This window comes from Talpa europaea, assembly GCF_964194135.1.
Source record: "Talpa europaea genome assembly, chromosome: 5".
Taxonomy (NCBI): domain Eukaryota; kingdom Metazoa; phylum Chordata; class Mammalia; order Eulipotyphla; family Talpidae; genus Talpa; species Talpa europaea.
The window spans coordinates 83,309,320-83,335,030 of NC_140071.1; the positions used below are offsets into that span (position 1 = coordinate 83,309,320).

Consider the following 25,711-nt stretch of genomic DNA (forward strand, 5'->3'; position numbering starts at 1 on the left):
CTTCAATATCCTGTCTTTTCCAGAGGTTGAAGGCCTGAGACTCAAGTTAGCACCTATCTCTCCTATGTTCACCTGAGGGCTTCTGTCTTTGATTGCTATTTAAGTTTTTATTGACTGATTTTTAAAAGTTTATTGATTTATGCGTACAAGACTGGGGTATAGGCCAGAGGTACGGGGGATTGGGGAGGTGAGAGGATTCACCAGAGACAGAGTGGGGAACAGAACAGGCGGACTGACTGAAATACACTGCTGAGGGGAGCAGCAGGCGAGACAGGAGAGGTCTGCTGCGCCATGTGGGTAGCTCCCTGGCCAGGGATCGAACTCGTGCTGCAGTGGCTGCAGATAGCTTCACAGGTCGCATCTAAACCCCTTGTGCGACCAGGGAGGCCCACTATTTAAGTTTTTAAAGGCATGATTACAAAGGTATTTCATACCTATTCTGAATTATAGAACTACCTTTTTAAAAATTTCCTAAACTTTCTAAAATTCATTACACAGATCTAGTTGTAAAACCTTGCCCTTTCCTACTTTAAAGTCTCTCACATCCCTTTCTTCTCCATTACTTCTGCCATCAAGTATGGAGTGCAAGAAGTTCATAAACAATTTCTCTTCCTTCAACCAACGTATAGTATTCATGACTGCAAGGCTAACTTTTTCAAAGTACAACTTCTTCCATCATTTTACCCTTCTATTTGAAAAGTCTTTAGTGGATCGTAGTACTTATAATTTAAAACCTATATTTAGTTTAGTTTTCAAGAGCCCCCAAAATCCACATTATCATTTACAATTTTTTCTTAGAACAAAGGTCTCTATTTCCAGTAAGATGAATTCTCACCATTCCAAGAACAAACTAGATTTTCATAATTTTCAGTGTCAACAAGACTGACCATGTGATACTCCTATAGGTAATAGTTTCAAAAAGGATTTATAATGAAAATGTCCCAATAAAGAATAAATAAGTCTCCTCATAAAGAAGAAACAGTAAAACAGAAACACTAGATTAGAAAAAATTTTAAAAATCATTAGCATTATTGATAAGAAACTAAAACATTTCATTAATCCCCATTTACAATTTAGAGATAAAAACTTGTGGATAGACCTCAAATTTTAAATGACTTGTCCAATGTCCCATTAAACCAAAATGAAGAAACAGAAGTCAAATCCCATTTACCCCCTCATCTTGCCTGCCTTCTCTGACTACGTAAGGAAAAGATTACTATATTTATTCTTAAAATATTAAAGTATTTGGATATTTAGACATTAGCTATGGCATATTATGTAAATAAAATAATCTGTTCGAGGAATGAACACAGGGATGTCATTCCTGTGCTTAAAATTTTTTCAGTGGTTCCCTAGAGAATTTAGACAAATTCAAAATTCTTTAGACAAACAGCCTTTCAAAATTTGACTCACAATTACCATTTAATCCAAACTACCAAATCATTCTACCATGTTTCAATAACACCAAATACTCAGCCATCACAGTTAGTTAAGGAAAAGTAGCAAAAATAGGAATACCAAGAATGAAGACATATGTATTACCAATTTCATGAGGGCCAAACTAACACTTGTTTGTGAAATACTGAGTTTTACATTTCCTTAAAAAAGGTTATTACTAAACATTAAAATTCCTAACTTCCTTTTCACCTTTCACAAGAAATTGTATAATGGAAGTGATTAAAGGTTTATGCTAAGGAACTAGATTGCTTGGATTTAAGTTCTGGTTTCACCAACCTCCTAACATTATTAACCTACTGGGTCACATTTCTACAAAACTGGATGATATCTGGTAGGACTGCTGTGCAAATTAAATGAGAGAACATGAAGCACTCAGAATTATGCCTAAAACACAGAAAATATTCTAATTGCTAACTGCTGGAAGAACAAATATTAAGGCAAATTATTCTGGCTTCTTTGTGACAATCTGCTGATTAGGTTAAAAATGGTTCATTCACCATAAAGAATACCAGTTAAAGTCTGGCTCATAGTAGGTGGTCAATGTTCTGGAGGATTACTAGAATGAATGTAAACTTCTAACTAAATAACTGTCGCAGTCTATCAGAGCACTGAATCACCTTCCTCTTCCAGTAACAACCATACTGACCTAAGGATGACCTACATTCAGACTTGTTTCCATCATTGGGCCGTACTCCAAAAAACACATATATAAAAGTGAAACTATGGATGGCTAGTCAGTCAGCTAAAGTTACAAGGTGCCTATGGCAGACCTAAAGCTGTGTATAAAAGGGCACTGGAGGGCAATGCATCAGTACATGAGACATCAAAAATAAAAATTAAGACTCTCCTGCTTTTTGCCTTTTCAAGATATCTCCTGATGATGCTACATCGATTTGTAACATTGTAACTCACCTGTTTTTTCAGTTATATCAGAATCAGGGGTGCCTGCCCTGCTAACTTCACCTTCAGCATTCTCCTCTTCAGCACTAAGGGAAATTGGTGAAGAAGGACCAGGCTGGGAGGGAAGAGGGGTTGCTTCAGGTGCTTCCTCAATCTTATTCCTTTTCTCAAAGCGAAAACGGTCCAAGTTGAAAAGATTCATATTGGTAGAAACCACCACCCAGTGGGATTGGGGCCTTTAAATGAACTATCTAAGGGGAGAAAATAAAAAGAAAAAAAGAGGCCATAAAAACAATGTAAAATACAAAGCAATAGCAGCCTGTTCCAATTCAATTAAAAGCCGCAAGCATGCCAGTGGTTCAGGGTTACTATTACGGCTGCGCCTCATTTTTAGGCCACAAGGAGCATAAGGTGGACAGGGGTATCTTCTAAAAAATTTCCATTGCTCTTTTTACACCTCCCCCCTCCCCACACACACCCCTCTCCTTCCTCGAACCACAAAGCTGACCCTCGTGCAACCTCCTCTTACCCCAGCACGCGCAGACACGTTCCCCAAACTAACCCCCCTGCGGGCCGCGCGCCCGCCCACAATGAGAGGTTCCCTGCACTATGGTGCGCCGGGCCCCGAGAAAGGACGTGCCAGGGCCCGCGCCTCGACAATGCAGGGACACAAAGAGGCCAAAGAAGGGGAGCGGCAAGAGGCCGTGCTGGCGGGCACCCGCCCGGAAGTTGACGCGGCGCGATCTCAGCTGAAAGGAAGCTGATAGGATCAAGAAAACACAGAGAAGGCACAGAGGTGGGGAGTGTGCGGCGCCATCTCGTTTAATGCTCAGTCGCTCCTTTTCTTTCTTTCTTTCCTTCTTTCCTCAGTACTTACGGTTTTGGAGCCACGCTGCGATGTAACAAAGATTGTAAAGAAAAGGATAATTCCTGGCGTGGGGCGACGGTAGCCGTGTCGGGACCATCCAAATCAGCACGGAAAAACCTAGCGAGCGCGTAATGATGACGCAACACGCCGCTTAAGCCCTTTTTTCTTCCTCAGCTACGCGCAAGCGGAAAAAGCCTCGGAGCGCGCGGTTGTCATGGTAACTTGTGCCCGCCCCTTGCCTAGGAAGCGCGCTTGTGGCCTGTGGCTCCAGGTTAGCTGTTAAATAGGGCAATGATAAATAGCACAATGACAACAAATAGCATCCTGGAGTATTTGCTCTCTTGTAACCTGTAGTATTTGTATTGCATATAGATAGTATAACCATATTGTGCTAAATGTTTTGCTTGTATGGTTTTCAACCCTTGTGAGATGCCTATTTTTACAAAACAAACTGAAGCCTGCAGATGTTAAGTGATTAATTAATAGGGAGAAAAATCCAGGTATGTTGAGCTTCAAATCACATGAACTGCCTCACTCTGTCGACTGGATTGTTCTGAGTGGAATATGACAACTCGGCTGGACAATTGTGAAGGAACTTAAGAATATTTACTCTCTTTGTTTTAACAATACACTTTAGGCAATTTTCTGAGTTGTAATTTGATTCTCTCGTTGGTGTTTCCCTTCAAGAGGAATTATTACCTATGATTTTGTTAAAATACATTGGCCATAAACTCTTGGCATTGTCTTATAAATCAGTATTTTGAATTTTATAATTATAACATGAACAGTTATATGACATGATAAAAGGTATATTAACTTAGAGATAGTAAATTATTTTGGTAATGAAGAGCATTTGCTTTATATTCAAACAGCTCTAACTCTGAACATGAATTCATCTAGAAAATGAGTTTCACTAAGCTTTAGTGAATCGGACCCTAAGGGTCTCTCAGTTGTCTCAATGAGGAAAATATTCAACTTGGAGACCAGAATTAGGCAAGAAAGCAAGAGATTTTTGTCAGATGAGGACAGGAAAACTCTAAGCAGATGCGGGCACCTGCGTTTGCCGCTGAGGGGGCCAAGAAGTAGGGATTTATGTGGGTATAGGGCCAAGAAGTAGGGATTTATGTGGGTATAGTGGGCAAGGAGTTAGGACTTGGATGTTGAGTGTCTCCTGTGTCTCTTTTTGATTAGTTGAAGCCCATGGGGACTTCCGGGTTATTTGGTCTGTTTTCTGGGAATGAGCTTTTTGGTCTGTTGCTTTTGCATTGTGCTGGTTTTCTGAACACTCAGTTTTCTCACTGAGTTGGGGTACCCTGACCCTACCTGACTGCCTGGACCCAGCCTAACTTCCTCATTCATTAGGTTTTTTTCACCTGTTTAATTTGATTGATCATTGTTCACCTTTTAGGGCAGTTTTCTGCAATAGTCCTAACCTTTCATATTTGTTCAGTTAGGACAAGAGTGAAAATGGACTTAAACGTACCATATGGCTAAATATTTAAAAATTGTAAATATAGTTTACACAATGTAAAAATATGTTCTATGCTGTTTTGAAAATGACCTGCAAAGTCAGGTTCAATTTAAGATTCCTGTGTATCAGACAGGTTGTGAGTGACTTGAAAATTGTTTTGCCCATGTGTACTATCTTCCGTTTTCACCTCCTACCATTTAGTTTGATACCATTAAAGGCCTACACTCATGATATGGACACTGCTGAAATGTCTTACTCTCACCCCACCTAGAGTTGCCATATATATTTTTTTTTTTAAAGGTGCTCAGGGGGCCTCCCCTGGTGGCGCAGTGGTTGAGCGCTGGGTTGCAAAGCTGCCTGCAGCCTCTGCAGCACAGGTTCGATCCCCGGCCACGGGGGAGGTTCCCACATGGCACGCAGACCTCTCCTGCTGCCCGCTGCTCCCCTCAGCGGTGTAGTTCGTCAGTCTGCCTGTTTTGTTTCCCGCTCTGGCTCTGGTGAATTCTCTCACCCTCCCACGCTGCTGACTGTACCCAGTGCTTGTATTAATAAATAAATAAATCTTTAAAAAAAAAAAAAGTACTCAGGGCCTCTCTGGTGGCCTAGGGGTTAAGTCTCAGCGCTATCACTACTATGGCCTGAGTTCGATCCCTGGCCAGGGAACTAACCCACATATGGCACAACAGATCTCTCCTGTCTCTCCCGCTGCTCCCCTCAGCAATGTATTTCACTAAATCTGCCTGTTCTGCTTCTCACTCTGCTGAGTCCTCTCACTTCCCCCTCACCTCTGACCTATACCCAGTTCTTCTATACAAAAGTTAAAAAAAAAAAAAGATGCTCAGTTAAATTTGAATTTTAGATAAATTAAATACTTTTTTATTGTAAGTATGTCCAATTTCAGTATTTGGAACTTATTTATAATAAGAAGTCATCTGTCTGAAATTAAATATTAAAAGGTGCTCTGTATTTATTTAACAAACTTACCCACACCTTACTGCTTGTTCACCTCTTATATTTAGGACCGTTTGTCAAAATTTTGGGTTGAAGTGTATAAATACTGAAAGCACTCTTGGTCCTCAGTAGGACCAAGAAAAAGTACCTGAGAAATAGTCTTCATTGGCCTACTTGGAGCTGGGATCAGAGAATTTCAGGGGCCAGATACTCAAAAGTATTGTGTGAAAGGCTCGAAGTGAACATGTCTTCTTGGCCTCATGGACAGAAACTTATTCTTTGAGGTTGGGAGTAGCTGGAAAAGAGCCATATTGGGCCTTCTAAATAATTAGGTTTAATACAGAGACCATGCTTGCCCATTTTAAAGATGGAGAGAGGGAAGTTCTGCAGCATTCATTGACCTGGGAAAATTGAAATAAGCCATTATTAGGATTTTGCTTGATGGTAAAACAAAAGGTTAAAGGAGTATATAATAAAGTGCCACAGATTGCCCTAATAAAGTTCCGCAGGTTGGATTTCTTACACAGCAGAAAATTATTTTCTCTCACCTCTGAAGGCCAGAAGTTGAATATCAAAGTGTTGTAGGGTTGCTTTTTTTCTAGGGATCTTAAAGGAAGACTCTGTTCCAAGTGTCTCTCCATGGTTTATACATGGCTGTCTTCTTCCTGTGTATTCCCACAGTCCTTCTGTACTTGTCTATGCCCAAATTTCCTCTTCTTAGAAGGACATCAGTCATATTTGATTTGTTTGATTAGCCTACCCTAATAACCACATTTAACTTAATTTTCTCTCTATATAATTTACCTCAATTATCTCTCTAAAGACTCCATGTCCAAGTATAGTCACATTCTGAGTTACTGGGGATTTCAACAAATGAATTCAGTCCATAACAGGGATCAAGAAAGTGGAAAGATTATGTGGACCCTGAAATCTCAAATATTAGCAGGAGTTGGTCTAACAACCTGTCCTCTGATTTTTCATCCTTCCAACCCTTTGGTCTTCTGCTTGTTTCACTCTCTTCTTTCCCAGAATGAGCTAATTATGATGATGACTAAATATATTTGTCAAATTTTATTCAACTATTAACTCTAGAAGGGTTAATCTTATGGTTTATAAATTATAACTCAACAAATACAATGTTTCTAAAGTGATTATAAACATATGGAAAACAGTTAAAAACCACTTCACCCCCAAATGCAGATGATAAAGACAAGGACATGAAATCAATGAGGTTTAAAGAAATAATATAAGATTCAGAGAACAGAGAAGCAACTTTGATTAAATAAGATAAAGAAAAGAATACACATACAAAGTGAACAGAATTATGAAAAATATAATAGAAAATGGTCATGGTTCTAATTAGTCACCATAAAACAACTCAACCAAATTTAAGGCAGAACTAATTAAAAGAAAATATGCACTAACAATATCTTGGGAAAAAGTTTTTAGTTCCTTGATAATATATCACCTTTAAAATGCTCCTGAAGAAATAAATCCAACTTCAAGGCTAAATAAAAAATGAGATTTTAAAGAACAGAGAATTCATGATATAAAAGTATTTTGTTAAAAATGGTTAGTACTTATTGTTATGGTATATTAGTCTCCTATTATTGTGTAACAAACAACCACAAAATTTTAGTTGCATAAAACAATAATAATTTTTTAAAATATTTATTTATTTATACAAGAACTGGGGTACAGGCCAGACGCGTGGGAGGGTGAGAGGATTCACCAGAGACAGAGTGGGGAACAGAACAGGCAGACAGACTGAAAGCACTGCTGAGGGGAGCAGCGGGCGAGGCAGGAGAGATCTGCTGCACCATGTGGGATTCTTGCCCGCCAGCCTGGATCAAACCTGCACTGCAGAGGCTGCGGACAGCTTCACAGTGCGGCGCTCAACCGCCTGCGCCACCAGGGAGGCCCAAAACAATTTTGATTGACTACTGTGACCCAACTTCAGGCTGCAATGCATTTTTGCACATAGTACATGCTCAATAAATATTTACTGAGTGTATGAAAGATAGTAGTAACTACTTGAAATGCCCAGGCATGCATATATATATATAAACAAATAAATTTTTAAATAAGCTGGGTATCCTCAAAATGAAACATGCCATGGGAAAACAACATAAACCAGAGTTTAAAATTCAGGAAAGTAGTGACATAATTCTAGAAATTTAGAGAAATCTAGAAAAATTATTAAAATAGATGTAACATACAGAAAGTAAGATAATGCCTTAAGAGGAATAAAACATAAAAGTTGAAAGAAAAGTAAAAATAAAAAAATAGAAATGTAAGGTAGATTTCAAAAGTAAATAATAAACATAGAGACTAAGAAAAGAAGACCCAACATTATTATTTTAGATGTCACTGAAGAAGGAATCCCAAAGGATTCCCAAAGGATACAGGAAGTACCTGAAAACTGTAATTCAAAACATTTTCCTAAAAATAATGATTTCAACCTAAATATTGAAAGAACACATCATTTACTTGAGAATATTAATCCAAATGTCCAACACCATGACATATTCTAATAGAAGTTAGACTTTAAAGAAAAAGTTTTGAATTCCTTCAACATTTAGATAAAAGCAATCTATAATGGAAAGAAATTGGATTATCTTCACAGTTTTCAATTGCAAGTATATTTATACTAAAAGAAAATAGAAATTTTGTATTTAGGATTCTCAAGGAAATAGAATGTGATCCAGGATATTATTTTGTGCAAAAGTGTGTTTCAAATGTAAAGGCACAGAAAAACTATTGACATCATGTAAGAACTCTGTGGATATTGTTCTCATGAGCATTCCAGAGGAATCTATTAGAGAATGACCTTCCTTTTTTGTTGTTGTTGTTGTTATTGTCTTTTCTTTTAGACAGAATGAACTTCCTTAAACCAAAACATCTGTAGAGGCAATATATAAGATACTGAGAATTAGCTGTATAGCTACTGTATAGCAAAGGCAATATGAGGCTTAAAAGAAAAAAAGTGTAGTATACAATGGCTGTATTATCTATCAATGCACACTTCTTAAAATGGGGAGAGAATGGTAGGTACATATGTAATTTTTTTTTAATTTTTCAGTAATTGTATTGGAGTAAGTATATTAGGATTGTTCTACTGTGTATATTGTTGGATAAATAAAATGAATTTTTTTATTTCCTGTTTCTCAAGTAGAAGAAAGGAAATGTAGATGTAGTAGAGAGAGGTTAGAACAAAAATCCTGAAGTGTAGCATGGTCTTTTATTTGAATTGGAAATGTCCATATAAACTTATGAGGTTTGATACATACACATTATGTACATGCAAATATAACTTGCATGTGTATTACCTTTTCCACTGAAAAGGCCTAAGAATTGAGTACCTCAATACCCATTCCTACTCCTGAGATTGAAATGTCATTTACCACTAAAGGAAACCAGGACTTGTTGGGGGAAAGGACAGATTCCATCTGGGATAGGAAATGTACAGAATGAACCTGGAATGACTTCCTATAATGAAAAGCAAGGAAGTTATCAAAGACCTGTAACATTATGTCAAAAACATCTGGGAATCAACTGGTAGAGGCTCAGACTGATCAAAGATGAAATAATTTTTGCTTCAATAAGATTAAAAATTTCAGTGATATGAAAGCCATCGAATATGTTTAATCCCATGAGTTATTAATGATATTTTCCTTCTAAACTGCTTTCTTTGAAGAATGAAGTTAAGACAATTCATTATCATGAAAACTGACAAATGAAAGAGAAGAATCGAGATTTTATCCTGTCTTTATGAAGGGTGTTACTTGGTAATAAAATGATAGTTGAGAAAAAGTATTTCTTTATGAAAGTATACCAACTGGTAAATGAGAAAAAAATGATAACATTTTAATCATTCAGCAAGCCTGGGCCATATTTCTGACCTGCAAAATCATGATATATAGTAAAATGACTTGTTCAAAAAACATCAACTTTTGAGGGTAGTTTGTTTGCAGTAGTGGGTAAGTGGAATATTTTTCTACATTTTTGTCTCGAGTGCACTGATTATTCCAGTTAAGATTACAATGTTTTTTATTTTTTCATCTTAAAATGCCCAGACTCAAAAACTACCTGAAATCTTAGTCTCATTTCCTATTCAGCTCATTTGGAGTAGCTGAGTCCCCAAATCAGTATTTAATAAACTTCATTCATGTGCCCTCATACTCTGTCTCTGCCTTCTTTGCCGGAAGAATCATTTCCCACAATAGTATCTCATTCTTCTTTCCTGATAGTGTTAACAAGATTAAAAGTTCCTTTTCTTTAGAAGTACTGAATCACAAAGCATTAATTTTAATTTATCTTAAGGTGTTTAAGTTGATTCAACATGGTAGTTAAGAATAAAGTTCTTAGAATATAGACCATAAAATAAAATTTTGTCAGTAGAACTATCCAATTATGACTATGATTTCAGAAATAAATTATTGTTTCAAAGACCCCTATGGGGATAGTTTTCACCTTTTAAATTAAGAAATATTAATATAGGGCTGCTATTGTTGTTTCATGTGTCAACATGACTGGGATAAGGGATGCACAGATAAGTGGTAAAACATAATTTCTTGTGTGTAGGCATTTCTGTAAGAGATTAGCATTTACATTGGTAGACTGAGTAAAGAACCTTGTCCTCACCAATGTAGGTGGTTTTTTTTAAAAGATTTATTTATTCATTGCATGGAAGAACTGGGGTATAGGCCAGAGTTGTGTGGGGGCAGCGAGAGGATTCACCAGAGACAAGAGTGGGGAGCAAAACAGGCGGATTTACTGAAATGCACTGCTAAGGTAAGCTGCAGGTGAGACAGGAGAGGTCTGCTGCACCATGTGGGTAGCTCCCTGGCAGGAGATCCAACTCAGGCCATAGAGGTGATAGTGCTGAGATTTAACTGGTAGGCCAGCAGGGAGGCGCCTGTGGGTTATTATTAGCCAGTTCACTGGACAGAAGAGAAAGGTGGAAAGAAGGGTAATTTACTATTTCTATTTGAGCTGGAATAGTCATCTCCTGCCTCCAACATTGGGTCCTCAGGCTTTTGACTGAGGTCTGGGACTGAAATTAATTAAACCACAAGATTTCCTGGACCTCCAACTTTCAAAGGCACTTCTCAGTCTCCATAATAGTATGAACCAATCCCTCAAAATAAATCTCTTTGTGTGAATGTATGTGTATCAATTTGGTGGTTTTTCCAGAGAAACCTTACTAATACAGCTGCCAAAAACCTGTTAATTACATGTTAGTTTTTAAATGTACTCCGTGGAAATGTTTAGAATCCTCAAATTTCCTCAATAAATAGGATGAAAGATTTTGTCAGAATTTTATTTTTATTTATTTTTGCTTTACATTTACCAAGATACAACCATGAAGCAATTTAGGAAAGGAGATATCCTTCCAAGTCTGAATTGAACTGAACAAGAAACTAAGAAAAATAATGAACAGCAACAGAGATTACAAGTGGAATTTGCAAACCTGGATCTCTCCTTAACTTGATATCTTAGAAATGTAAACCACACCTGGTTGGTAATGGAAACTTGTGTAAACTAATCTTATCTTCTACACCCACTAAAAGTGGAAAAGACAAGATACAAAATCATAAAACTAAATAGATCTTTCTTCCTTGGCAACAAGAGACTAAACAAAATAATACCGGTTTGTAAGTAAACACTAAATTTCCCACAGTAATCCTCTTAATTTGATGAATTTGAGGGAATGGTCATGAAACTCTTTTGATAATCTGAGTTTAAAAATTATGCAGAGGCCTCCCTGATGGCGCAAGGGGTAAATCACAGCACTGTGAAGCTATTTGCAGCCTCTGCAGCATGAGTTCAACCCCTAGCCGGCCAGGGAGGAACCCACATGGTGCAACAGACTTCTCCTGGCTTGCCCTATGCTCCCCTCAGTAGTGTACTTCAGTCATTCTGCCTGTTCTGTTCCCCACTCGGTCTCTGGTGAATCCTCTCACCCCCCACACCTCTGGTCTGTTCCCCAGCTTTTGTATAAATAAATCTTTTAAAAAATGTTTAAAAGAAAGATGAAAAACTGATACATTCAATTAAAAAAAAAAAGTCCATAGTTTCCCGATGTGAGAGAGAGGGTTATTTATTTTAGCTCTTTCTTATTTCTCTATGTGGGCCTATATTGCTATATATATATATATATATTTCCTTCTTAGTACTGCTTTTGCCACATCCCATAAGCTCTGGAAGGTTGTGTCATCATTTTTCTTGATATATATATATATGTATATATTTCAATATGTGTATTGATTTCCTCATTAACCCAGTAGCCTGTCAGTAGTGTGTTGGTCAGTCTCCACATTAAAGGATTTCTCTGCTTTCTTTTCATAGCTGATTTCTAGTTTTATACCTTTATGATCAGAAAAGATGCTAGTTGTGATCTCAATCTTCATGAATTTGTTATCTGTGTTTTGAACTAGTATGTGATATATCCTGAAGATGTCCCATGTGCACGTGAGAAAAATGTGTATTCTCTTTTGGGGGTGTGCAGTGCCCTGTAAATATCTATTAGGCCTTTATACATTCTAATTCTTTAAGGGTTTTGTGTCCCTGTTTATTTTCTGTCTCATTGATCTGTTCACTGGTGATAGTGGGGTGTTAAAGTCAGCTGCCACATATGTGTTTTTAACACTTTCAGAGTTGATAGCAGTTGCCCTAATGTATTTTGGTGCTCTTTCATTTGGTGAGTATATTTTGATGAGTGTTATGACTTCCTGATGAACTGTTCCCTTAATCATTACATAGTGATCCTCTCTAGCTCTTGTTACCTTTTTGAACTGGAAATTGATTTTTTATCTGATATAAATATGACTGTTTCTGTTTTCCTTTGGGTCCCATTTGTTTGTAGGATTGTTTCCCAGCCCCTTACTTCAAGCCTATGTTTATCTTTAGAGCATAAATGTGTCTCCTGGAGACAGCAGAAGATTGGATTCTGTTTTATTATCCAACCAGATACTGTATGTCTCTTTATTGGTGAGTCTGATCAGGCTTCCTTTATAGATTATCTGTTTCTTTCTCCAATCCTGCTTCAATATTTTTTCCTTCTCTTGAACTCTTGGAATTTTCATTATTATGCTGGAATTTTTGTTACTGTATACCTTAGTGTAGGCCTCATATTGTTTATGTAACCCTGGTGTTCTTTTAGCTTCCTATATTTGTATATTTATATTCTTCGCCAAGTTTAGGAAGTTTTGTTTCATTATTTATTTAAATAAATTCTGTTTTTCTCTCTCACTTCCCTTTTGGGAACACCTGTTCTTATATTGCCTTTCCTCAGAGTCAGATAATTCTAGAATTGTTTCTTCTTTTTTGTATTTTTGCTTCATTTCTTTCTTCTTTTGCTTGGATTCTTTTTTTTACTTTGTCTTCAAGATCACTGATTTGCTCTTCCATTTGTTTTATTTTACATCCATAGCTTTCTCTGAATTTTTCCTCCTCTATTAATTTGTTTATATCTTATAACTCCATTGCTTTCCTATTTAAAACATCAATTTCATATTTCTGTTCATTGCTTTTATTTCTAAGGACATTCATTTGTTTTTCTGAGTTTTCTTCCATTTATTTGAATTTCTTTATTATGGCAGTCTTGAACTCTGTAGCTGATAGTAAAAACTTATCTTCCATATATTTGTAGTTGGATCCTGCCAAATTGTTCTCTCTGTGGTGTATTAGTCCCCATTATATGCTTTGGGACCATATGCTATAGGAAGGGCTTCTTCTGGGTGTGCCTCCCCCCCCACAGTGGTGTATGTACTTGCTGGGTGAGCTGTGTGGCTGGTGGAACCTCATGTGATGTTGCAGGTCTTTGGTGACTCTCAATCCTCTTCTGGAGGTGGTCTGGGCTCTTACCAGGTGGGCTGAGTGGCTGGCAGGCTATATTTTTTTTAGAGAGGGTTTCATCTAACTCAGAATTTGCCTTCCATTATGCAAACTATCTGAAAAGTCACTTTTTTTTTTTAAGCTTTATTTATTTATTTATACAAGCATTGGGTATAGTCAGAATCACGGGAGGGTGAGAGGATTCACCAGAGCCAGAGCGGGGAGCAGAACAGGCAGACCAATGAAATATACTGCTGAGGGGAGCAGCGGGTGGCAGGAGAGGTCTGTGCGCCATGTGGGACCCTCGCTGGCAGCCGGGGATCGAAAAGGCACTGCAAAGGCTGCGGGCAGCTTTGCAACCCAATGCTCAACCACTGTGCCACTGAGGAGGCCCTGAAAAGTCACTTTTAATTACAATTGTTCTTGTGAATTCTGTAATTAAACCATAAATTGTAATGTACAAAGATTTTTTACATAGTCTGTAAGTTTCATTTGTTCATTTAAGTTATCATTATTGTGTGCATAATCTGTGCTAAGGTTTTTAAGAGGTGATGGGAAATATAAAGAGGAGTAAGACTGGTGCGATTCCTTTCCCCAGTTGCTTTAACTTATCAGTGAGTAAACTAACCCTAAGTTATAAATAGTACAATGTAGGCTATGATAGTGAAAGTACAGATTCTTACAGAGTCTCTTATAAGTTTGGTGGAGAAATCCAGTGAGATAGTGACAACTGAGTCCTGAAGGATGAGTAAACCATTAAAGGAGGAAAAATGGTAACTAAGAGAAGATTCCGTTAGGAATTTGTACTTAATCCTCAGGACAGAGGAGAGGATAAAGGTTTTTAAGCAGTTACGGTTAAGAAAGAGGACTCTGATGTCGTAGAAACACTGAATTAGAATGTGTCAAGACTGAAGTCCTGTATTTACAGAAGAATGACAGCTAGTATACCTATAGGAATGATGGAATGGAAAAACCACTCTTATTAAATCATTAAAATGGTAATTTAGGTAAGAGTCATTAATGAGTGCTGGAAAAATGAATAGATATAAGAATGATGAGGAATAAGATAGTCACAGGATCTTCAAATTTTCATTCCACTTGTGCTTTACTAATTACAATGGAAAATGTCTCTCTTTACAATGAAAATATCTGATGAATTTGACATTATGTGTCTCTTGAGGAAATGCAATAAGAAATTGTTGTCTATCTACCCAAAATTCATATGTTGAACTTCTAATCTCTACTATCTCAGAATGTGACAATTTGGAGATAGGGCCTTTAAACTGGTAATCAAGATAAAGTTAGTTCATCTAGATGGACCCTAATCGAATAGATGAATGTCCTTATGAAAAGTAAAAATTAGCTCACAGACTCACTCAGAGGAAAAACCATGTGAAAACAAAAAAAGAAAGAGGCTATCAGCACAAATAAAACTTGATGACAGATTTATCTTGAACATTTAACCTCCATAATTGTGAAAAAATAAATTTTTGTTTAAATGACCCAGTTTGTGGTATTGTTATTTTATTATGTCAGTCCTGAAACACTAACATAGAACTATAAAAGTGTGTAAATATCCATGCCAAGAATGTTTGAAATAATCTAGTTAGTTCTCTACCTTACTGGGAATCTACAGGGCATACAGGATATATAGGAAACAATCAGAATGTGGGACATTCTGTGACAACTGATATGGATTTATCGTAAAAATCAAAGTTGTAAAATAAAAACAAAAACAAAAAAATGTGGGGGGGTATTCTAAATAAAGAGAGTTTAAAGAAAACTAATAACCGTATGCAATAAGTAAACGTTGATGGATACTCATAAGAGAAGGAAAATTGCTTTCATAATATAAAAGACATTTTGGGTATAGTTGAAATTTAAATATGAACTATACATTAGATGAACTATACATGACAGAATTATTGCTAATTTTCTCACGCGTAATGTGTTTATGTAGAAGAATATCCATATGGGATTATTCATGCTGAAAAAATTTGGGGTAAAGATGTCTGCAAGCTACTTTCAAAGTTTAGGAAGAATAATTTATGGATGTATGAAAAGAAGGATATAAAGCAAAATGTTAATTGGTAATGTAGGTGTGAGAGAGGTAGGAGATAACTGGATTATTTTTATACTTTTTAAGGAAGACTTTAGGAGTGGGGGGGAAAGTCACATACTAACTTTGTGGATATTGAGAAATGCTACAATAATGAGATAGTAAAACTGAGTTGGGTTGAATGGATAGGTCCATAAAAGAAGACTGGGTAAGACTTTCTGGCTGGAAGAAATATCTGCATGCTGGTACTAATTTATGAATATTTTGGTGTCTTCTGAAGAGGGAATGAAGATGAAAATTATCTTTTCAAAGTGTGTGTAGATTCATATAGATAGATATGAATATAGATAAAAAGGGTAACGATTCCTGTCTTCATTTGTACCTCAACTTTAGACTTCTGGGACTGATTTTCCTGCATGCCTCAGCTAATGAAATAGTTTTTCATTAATACTTGTTCAGTGGCTGTTTTGTCATATGCCTCTGCAGTTTAAATTTGATTTTTAATTACATAGTGAGATGTTTCAGCTTCAGTCCTCATGTTGCCAATCATCTTGTGCTCTAGTGATTGAGGAATAATCACCAACACACTGGACTGAAGGTTAGCAAGCTCAGATTTATTGCAAGAAAGGCTCCTGACAGCAGGAGGGGATCCAAGGGAGGAGCCCATTGCTAGGGTGTTGATTTCCTTTTTATAGGTGCTTCTGGGGAATCTCTACTGCTCTCAAAAGCTCCTACGGGCTTTTTTCTACTTTGGGATACTTTTCCACTGTCCTGCTTTGCCTCATTGCCCTCTTTTGTCACCCAGAGGTGTGAAATGAGCACAAGCGCTGTTCTTTCCCCACACCTTTCTTGAGGCTGCCAGCTCATGCCTGCCAGCTCTGTGACTGTCAGCCTTTGCCCAGGAACCCCCTACCCCCTTCAGTCAATGAACCAGTAAGAAGATTAATTGAAATTGAAGCATCAACAAATAGATAAGAAGACAGCTTTCGCATTGGAAATCATTTCTTGGTTCTACAGACTTCATACCTAAAGGTCATCTTTATGTACCACAAGTAGTCTTGGTATCAAGTCTTTCTTTCCCCTACTTACTTCTTGTTCAGTTAGGAATGCCTTTGCTGCAAGAAACAGAAAATGTAACAGTGACTTAAACATTAAGGCCATTTAATATTTTCTTTGTAAAAAGTTTACTGTGTTTTTGGTCACAGAATTAGTAAAAATATCATGAATGACCCAGACTTTCTTAACTTTCTTTCCGATATCCTTAGCATTCCATCCACACATTATGTGATTATTTGCCAGAGGGCTGCTCAATATCAACCATCACATTCATATTCAAGGTAAAAAGAGTGAAGGGGTAATGCACTTATCCACTTATAAAACCACTCTAAAGATTACCTCTGTCAGTTCATTAAATAGACCTGGACTATAGTTTACTCATTGTCGAAAGCACATTACTAGCTTTAAAGTCAAGAATTCTAGATGCCCTCTGTGTCTGAAATATCTCTTCTGCTCCCATCTCTTCACTTCAAAATCTGTAGACTCTTCACATTATTCTCCTCATTTGGAGAATGGCCAGACATCTCTTTCAACTTCTCCTCCTTCTTAAACTTCCATAGCCTCTTAACTGGTCTGCCAGTTTCAAATCCATTTTCAAAAAGTGTCATCGACTTTATATACTTGTGTGCCTTCCCATTGCCCTAGGCTTTGGTATAAACTACTTAATTTCTACATGTTCTGGGCCTTGACCTTTGGATTCCTCTTTAGCCGTGGCCCTCAGGCTCCCACTCCAGTCATACATAACTTTCACTTTCTCCCATGTACTGTTCTCTCCCTTCTTTCCTAGCCCTTACAAAAACTGTTCTCTTGCCTTGATAAACATTTCCTTGCATTCTGATGCCTCAACCCACTCCATTTAGCTGGCTGTATTTCATGTCCTTTCTCAACCATTTTCTGTGTTATTAGAGCATACAATATTTCTCTATCAACTGTCCTTATCACCTGTTATAGACTCTAAGCCGTGTGACACAGCCAACTGAAATACACTTTGAAATAGATGCTCTATATTTTAGGCAACAAAGGAATGAATAATTTGAGCTGAGACTGAAACTCACTGAATTTAGTTGGATTGATGAGAATTTGGAAAAATATAAAGGCCTTTTAACAATTTGGTACATAAATACCTTTAATATTTAAGGTTGAGCCTTGGAATTACATTGGTGGGGGAACAGAATCAAAATGTTATAGGTTAAATGTGAGATTTTAGAGAAATCTTGGTTAATATGTGCCAACAGCATAATCCCCAATCTATTTTTCCTATATTCAGCCTACATAAATTAAACTATTTACGTACACTTATTCATTTCATGAAGAATTTAAAAAGTGAGAGAAAAATATCATTATTCAAACTGATTTGTCATTACAGGTCTGAACTGCCAGGGGCATCAGGCCACCCAGAATCCATATGAGTCACAAACCAAACCAGTCTTAGTGTACCTGAATTTCAGTTCCTAATCATAACATGGCAGCATTTTAAAATAAAAGAACTTACTCTGCAAGAGACATTTCATTTCACATTTTTTTTTTGTTTAACTAGGAAAGAGAATAAGAATAAAAATGTATTGAAATAATAAAACAGTTGACAATGAATATGTATTCATAGTCTAAATGAACTCTATGGAAATAAAGCATTTTATAATCAATTTAAAGACATTTTTCCTCAAAAATGTTTTATTCCCTAAGAAGCAATTGGGACTACAGATGAAATCTTTTGTCATTCAAGATGAGGTCCACAAATATTGATCAACTGGACTGAGTGTCTCAAATGGGTAAAAGGCAATCTATATTATATATTAGCTCAAGCTACATGAAAGTAGATAAACCTCTTAACCTAGCACTAGACTAATGAATATATAAATTATGTGGCATATTAGAAAGTGATCATTGCTTTTGGATAGTAAAGGGTAAAACCAGACTGAAAAGATCAGAAGTAGAGATGGGTGTTTTGGGTGGTGCATATGCTTAACATATATGAGAATTCATCAAAAACATTTACCATCATTATTACTTTTGTCTTTATGTGTACATTGAAACATCAGGTTGAATTATTACTAGTGCTTGAAAACAAGTTGTGTTCCAAATTGGGATTTTGGGGCTAATGAATTCTATTGCAAACTTCTGAAATTAATTCTGAGTTTAGTAGTATTTTTACACTACTATTTGTTGCTTAAATATTTTTCATTTTAAGAATATAGAAAAAAAGATATAAAGGAAACAATCTCATTTACTACTGCACCAAAAAGAATTAAATACCTATGGATAATACCTAAGAAGTAAACTTTAAAAAGTTGGTGAAAATTTGACAATGAAAACTTTAAGACATTAGTAAAAGGAATAGAAGACAAAAATAAGTGGAAAGATATTTCCTGCTCATGGATAGAAACAATTAACATTTTTTAAATGGCCATCTCATTGGAAGCAATATGCAGATTAAGTGCACAATTTGTATCAATTCTTCAAAGCCATTCTTCCAAAAAAGAGAAAAAACATTACTGAAATTTATATGGAACTACAGAAGACCTAGAATAGCCAAACAATCTGACAAAAATGAGGAACAGTGGAGATATTACACCCTTAGACTTGAAACTATATTGCAAAGATATACAAATCAAAACAGCATTGGGGGCCTCCCCGGTGGTGCAGTGGTTGAGTGCTGGGTTGCGAAGCTACCTGCGGCCTCTGCGGCGCCGGTTCTATCCCCGGCTGCTCCCCGGCCACCAGAGGAGGGTCCCACATGGCGCGCAGACCTCTCCTGCCGCCCGCTGCTCCCCTCAGCAGTGTACTTCAATCCTTCTGCCTGCTCTGCTCCCTGCTCTGGCTCTGGTGAATTCTCTCACCCTCCCACGCTTCTGACTGTACCCAGTGCATGTATAAACCAAACAAACAAACAAATAATAAATAAATAAATAAGACATGCCTCTAGAAAATTAAAAAAAAAAAAAAACAGCATTGGATAGGAATAAAAATAGACACTCAGATCCCAATGGAATGAAATCAAGAGCCCAGAATAAACCGACAATAATATGGACAGTTTTATTCATGACAAAAGAGCCAAGACTATACATTGGACAAAATCTCTTCAACAAATGGTGTTGGGAAAACTAGACAATCATATGCAAAAGAATGAAACTAGGCTACCATGTCTTACCTTACACAAAATTAACTCAAAATGTATTAAAGGCTTGGATGTAAGACCTGAAACCATAAAATACATAGAAGAAAACAAAGGTAAAACATTCCACAATTCATTGACTTCATGAATGTCTTTGTAAATTTTATTCTAACAACAACCAAAACAAAATCAAACAAAGCCAAAAATAAACAAATTATCAATACATCTCATCAAAAATTTTCTGCATAGCAAAATAAACTATCATTAAAATGAAAAGACAACCTACTGAGTGGGAGGAAATATTTGTACATCATATATCTGACAAAGAGCTAATATCCAAGAGCTACTAAAATTCACATACCACATCTTCTTGATATACTCATTTGTTCTGAGGCATTTAAGTTTCCATATTTTGGCTATTGTTAATAATGCTGCCATAAACATAAGAGTTCTGGTTTCCTTTTGAATTTGTGTTTTGGTGTTCTTTGGATAGGTACCTAAGAGTGGAATTGCTGGGTCATATGGTAGATCTATTTTTAGTCATTTAAGGAATCTCCACACTTCTTTCCATAAGGATTGGATGAGCTGCATTTCCACCAACACTGTAAGACAGTTCCTTTTTTTCCACAACCTCACCAGCATTTGTTGTTTCTGTTTGTTGGGTTTTATTTTGTTTTTTTTTTTTTGAGGATTTTTTTTTTTTTAAAGATGTATTTATTTTTTTATACAAGCACTGGGTGCAGTAGAAGCACGGGAAAGTGAGAGAATTCACCAGAGCCAGAGCGGGGAGCAGAGCAGGCAGACTAATGAAATACACTGCTGAGGGGAGCAGCGGACAGCAGGAGAGGTCTGCGCGCCATATGGGACCCTCGTCCTGCGGCAGGGATCAAACTGGCGCTGCAGAGGCTGCGGGCAGCTTTGCAGCCCAGTGCTCAACCCCTGCGCCACCGGGGAGGCCCTCTTGTGTTTTGTTTTGGTTTTTATTTTTTCATATGGGGCATTTGCACAGGTGTAAGGTATTATCTCATTGTGGTTTTGATTTGCATTTTCCCTGATGATGAACATTTTTTAATGTCTGTTGGCCATCTGCATGTCTTCTTTGGAGAAGTGCCTCTTTAGCTTTCCTGCCCATTTTTTGGATTGGGTTGTTTGCTTCATTTTTGTTGATTTGTATAAGCATTCTATAGATCTTTGATATCAATCCCTTATTAGATATGTGATGTGCAAGTAGTTTCTCCCATTCAGCATGGTGTCTCCTTGTTTTAATCACTGTCTCTTTTGCTATACAGAGCTTTTTAGTTTTATATATTCCTGTTTGTTTCTTTTCTCCCTTGTTTTCCTTGCTGCTGGAGATGAGTTTACAAAGATATTTCTGAAGTCTATGTTATGGAATGCTTTGCCTATATTTTCTTCTGTAAATTTTATGGTTTCAGGTCTTATATCCAAGTCTTCTATCTGCTTTGAGTTGATTTTTATGTGTGGTGTGAGATAAGTCTAGTTTTATTGTTCTGCATGCAGCAGGCCAATTTCCACAGCATCATTTATTGAAGAGGCTTCCTTGTTCCAATGTATATACTTTGCTCCTTTGTCATACATTAGCTGTCCATAAATGTGTGGTTTTATTCTGCATTCTCAATTCTATTTCATTAATCAGTGTGTTTTTTTGTTCCATTACCATGCTGTTTTATTTATTATGGCTTTGTATTATAGATTGAAGTCCAGAAGTGTGATACTTCCATTTCCCTCATCTTTAGTAAGGAGTTTTAGCTATTTGGGGTTTTTTTTGTGTGTGTGCATGTGGTTCCATAAGAATGCTAATAATCTTTGTCTTATCTCTTTGAAGAATGCCATTGGGATTTTTACTGTGATTGCATTCAGTCTTTAAACTGCATTAGGTTGAGTGGCCATTTCAACAATGTTGATTCTTCCTATCCATGAGCAGGCAATAACTTTCCATTTCTTTGAGTTGTCTTCTATTTATTTTAGCAATGTTTAGGTCCTTCATCACCTTTGCTAGCTTATTCCCAGGTATTTAATTTTTTTTTTTTTTTGGTGAGGTTGTAAATGGGATGGGTTTCTTTATTACTTCTTCTAGTTCATTATTTATACATAGGAAGGCAACTTATTTTTGTGCATTGATTTTATAAAAAGATTTATTTATTTATGCATACAAGAGCTGGGGTACAGGCCAGAGATGTGGGGGGTGAGAAGACTCACCAGAGACAGAGTGGGGAACAGAACAGGCAGACTGACTGAAACACACTGCTGAGGGGAGCAGCGGGAGAAACAGGAGAGGTCTGCTGTGCCATGTGGGTTTCTCCCTGGCTGACTGGGATCAAACTCATGCTGCAGAGGCTGCGGATTGCTTCATAGTGTTGGTGCTTAGGTGCTTAACCCCTTGCACCACCAGGGAGGCCCTGTGCACTGATTTTGTATCATGCCACTTTGCCAAACTAGTTTATTGTTTCAATAAATTTTTCTGGGGAGTCTTGGAGGTTTCTGCATATATTCTCCTATATCTACAATAATGAGAGTTTTATAATTCTTTCCAATTTGGATTCATTTCATTGCTTTCTCTTGCCTAATTGCTCTAGCTAGACTTCTAATATGTGTTGAATGATAGTGGTGTTAGTGGACATCCTTGTTGTATTCCAGATCATAGTAGAAAGGCTTTCAGTTTTTCACCTTTGAGAATGATACTAGATGTGGTTTGTCATATATGGCTCTAATTATGTAAGGGTACATTCCATTTATCCCCAGATTTTCAAGGGTTTTCATCACAAATGGATGCTGAATCTTATCAAATGCCTTCTCAGCATCTGTAGTTATGTATGATCATGTTTTCTTGTTCAGACTTTCTCTTTCTTCCTTTCAGTCTTGGATGATTGCGTAATTCTAAGTATCTGTTCATTTCATCTAGGTTTTTGAATTTGTTTGCATTTCAAATGTTCTTGGTAATCTCTTATTATACTATGAATTTCTGTGGTGTGTATTGTAACTTTTGTTTTTTTCATTTTCAGTACTATTTATCTGAGTCTTCTTTTTTATTAGTGAGTCTAGCTAAAGGTTTTTCTTTTTTTATTGCTTCGAAGAAGTTTTTGGTTTAATTGGTCTTTTGGACTTTGTTTTTGCTTTCTATTTCATTTATTTCTGTTCTAATGTTAATTATTTCTTTTTCTGGCTTTTGGGTATGTTTGCCTTCTTTGTCTAGTTCTTTGAGATGAGAGACAAGTTTGTTTATTTAGGCTTCTTCTTGTTTCTTGATATGGGCATGCATAATTATATACTCCCCTCTAGAATACTTTTTGCTGTATCCCCAATCATTTTTAAAGTTTGTGTCCTAACTGCCATTTGTCTCAAGGTGTTTTTGATTTCTTTTTTGATATCCCCATTAACATAGTGGTCCCTCAGTAGTGTATTGTTTATTGTCCATGTATTAAAATATTTCCTTGGGGCTTCCCTGGTGGTGCAGCGGTTGAGCGCTGGGCTGCGAAGCTGCCCACAGCCTCTGCAGCGCCGGTTAAATTCCCGGCCACTGGCAAGGGTCCCACATGGCACGCAGACCTCTCCTGCGGCTCCCGCTGCTCCCCTCAGCAGTGTATTTTGTCACTCTGCCTGTTCTGTTCCCCGCTCTGGCTCTGGTAGATTCTCTCACCTTCCCGCTCTTCTGACTGTACCCAGTGTTTGTATAAATAAATAAATAAATCTTTAAAAAAATTAAAATATTTCCTTGTTTCTTTTTGTAGTTTATTTGTAATTCGTTACCTTTATGGTCAGAGAAGATACTTGGTATGATTTCTATCTTCATGAATTTGTTGATGTTTGTCTTTTGACCCAGTATGTGTTCAATCCTGGAGAAGGACCCATTTGCACTTGAGAAAAATATGTATTCAGGGCCTCCCTGGTGACTCAGCGGTTGAGTGCTGGGCTGCGAAGCTGCCCACAGCCTCTGCAGCGCAGGTTCGATCCACAATTGCCAGAGAGGGTCCCACATGGCATGCAGACCTCTCCTGCCACTCCTGCTGCTCCCCTCAGCAATGTACCTTGTTGGTCTGCCCGTCCTGCTCCCCGCTCTGGCTCTGGTGAATTCTCTCACCCTCCCATGCTTCTGATTCTACCCAGTGCTTGTATAAATAAATAAATAAATCTTAAAAAAAGAAAAAGAAAAATATGTATTCAGCTTTTTGGGGGGTGTCATGCCCTGTAAATGTCTATTTGACTCATGTGGTCTGGTTCTTTGTTTAGGGCTACTATGTCTTTATTTTCTGTCTCATTGATCTGTCTGCCGCGGACCAGCACAGCAGTGAACGATGAGGCCGTCTCAGGGTTGAGAGACTGTGCAGGGTGGTCAGGGATTAGGCTGAAGAAATGACAAACAGACACACTTCGATTGAGTGTAAATCTGAGTGTGATTTTATTTAAGTTAGTTGCCAGTATATATATATGTTTCCAAAAGCACAGAACAGTGAATGGATTTAGCTTATCACTGAGTGATTTACCTCAGTCCTAAGTAGATAGACCATTAGTTTTGTTTTTAAACTATATGATCGCATTTTTTGTTTTACTAACTACTTTTTTCACCTAAACTATATTTTAATTATTACGGAGTTTAGTAACGTTTCATTTGAGTCAGCCTTGTGTTAAGGATTTCATATGATTTTTTAATTAACAACAAATGACCTTTATAGAAGAAAGAAGGAAGTTTAGAAAGACAATAAAGGGATAAAGTTTGTAATTCTAGAAAGACGAGATAAGGTTTTTTAGCTCCTGGTGGTCGTAATCCTTTGATAAGCTTCTGTCTTATCTATGTCTTCAGGGAACTTGTGCTGTACTTCCCCTGCTTCAGGGAGTTTTGCTGTTCTCCCCCTGCATGCTGGTTCCTTGCCCAGCCGGACCTAGGGACCTTGGCGAGAGCCATTAGCCCTAAAGGTCACTGCAGGGGGAGGTGCAGCATCTGTCCATGGGTGAAAGTAGAATATTGAAATCTCCAACTACCTATGAATTTTCTTCAACATCTGTTTGCAGATTTTATAGTAGTTTTCTGATATAGTGATATTCCTTTGTTTAGTGAGTATATATTGCCAATGGTTCCTGATTTAGAACAAGGTCCTACGAGTCCCAAACTGGGGCATGCATCCACTTTCTAGATACTGATGGCTGAGATCTGAGTTGGATGCATTTCCCAAAGTGAAGCTGTGGGCACACAGTGAAAGGCTAGGCACTACACAGCTGGGACCAGGCCATGAATCTGCATTTGAAGTACTGGTGGCTGTGCCTAGAGTCAAGATTGCTTGCAGAGAGGCTTCTGGAGATCCTGATGTAGAGGAAGGCCTCCTCAGGTATCATCATGAAGAAAAAGTGGTAAGGTGCATTAATAGTGAATATGGCTTTTTCAACGTTCTGGCCGGGCAGGATGGCTCCGGCAAAGAAGGGTGGCGAGAAGAAGGACAGTTCTGCCATCAACGAGGTAGTTACCAGAGAATACACAATCAACATTCACAAGTTCATCCATGGAATTGGCTTCAAGAAGCTTGCCCCTAGAGTACTCAAAGAGATCCGGAAATTTGCAATGCAGGAAATGGGCACTCCAGATGTACGCATCGACACCAGGCTCAACAAAGCTGTCCAGGCCAAGGGAATAAAGAATGTCCCCTATCGTATCCATGTACCGTTGTCCAGGAAACATACTGAGGATGAACATTCGCCAGACAAGCTGTATACATTGGTTACCTATGTGCCCATCACAACTTTCAAAAATCTACAGATTGTCAATGTGGATGAAAACTAATCACTGATTAGCAAATAAAGTTACAGGGCCTCACTGGTGGCACAGAGGGTTGAGCACGATACTCCTCAAAGCTGTGTATTTCTGCCTGTTCTATTTCCCACTCTGTCTCTGGTAAATCCTCTTGTCCCATACGCCTCTGGCCTATACCCCAATTATATAAAGAATTTATTCATGCAAAGTGAAAAAAAAATAGTGAATATGGTAGACTT

General features: G+C 37.5%; 2 protein-coding genes across 5 annotated transcripts in view; one reads left to right on the plus strand and one right to left on the minus strand.

Annotated features, from left to right (window-relative positions):
• The window catches only part of SMARCAD1 (SNF2 related chromatin remodeling ATPase with DExD box 1), a gene marked incomplete at both ends in the record, with an annotated part of 109,779 nt that extends 107,219 nt beyond the window's left edge, over positions 1-2,560 (minus strand). For all 4 annotated transcript variants that reach the window (XM_084234231.1, XM_084234232.1, XM_084234230.1 and 1 more), the window contains one exon: positions 2,371-2,560. In XM_084234231.1, the coding sequence (XP_084090357.1) occupies positions 2,371-2,560 (190 nt within the window). The remainder of the gene's footprint in view (positions 1-2,370) is intronic.
• Positions 2,561-25,124: 22,564 nt separating this feature from the next.
• Positions 25,125-25,502, plus strand: LOC311170470 (large ribosomal subunit protein eL31-like; the record flags this gene model as incomplete). The annotated part of the gene is made up of 1 exon (XM_084232878.1): positions 25,125-25,502. The coding sequence occupies exon 1, from the start codon at positions 25,128-25,130 to the stop codon at positions 25,500-25,502; it is 375 nt and encodes a 124-aa protein (XP_084089004.1). The 5' UTR covers positions 25,125-25,127.
• Positions 25,503-25,711: the final 209 nt, after the last annotated feature.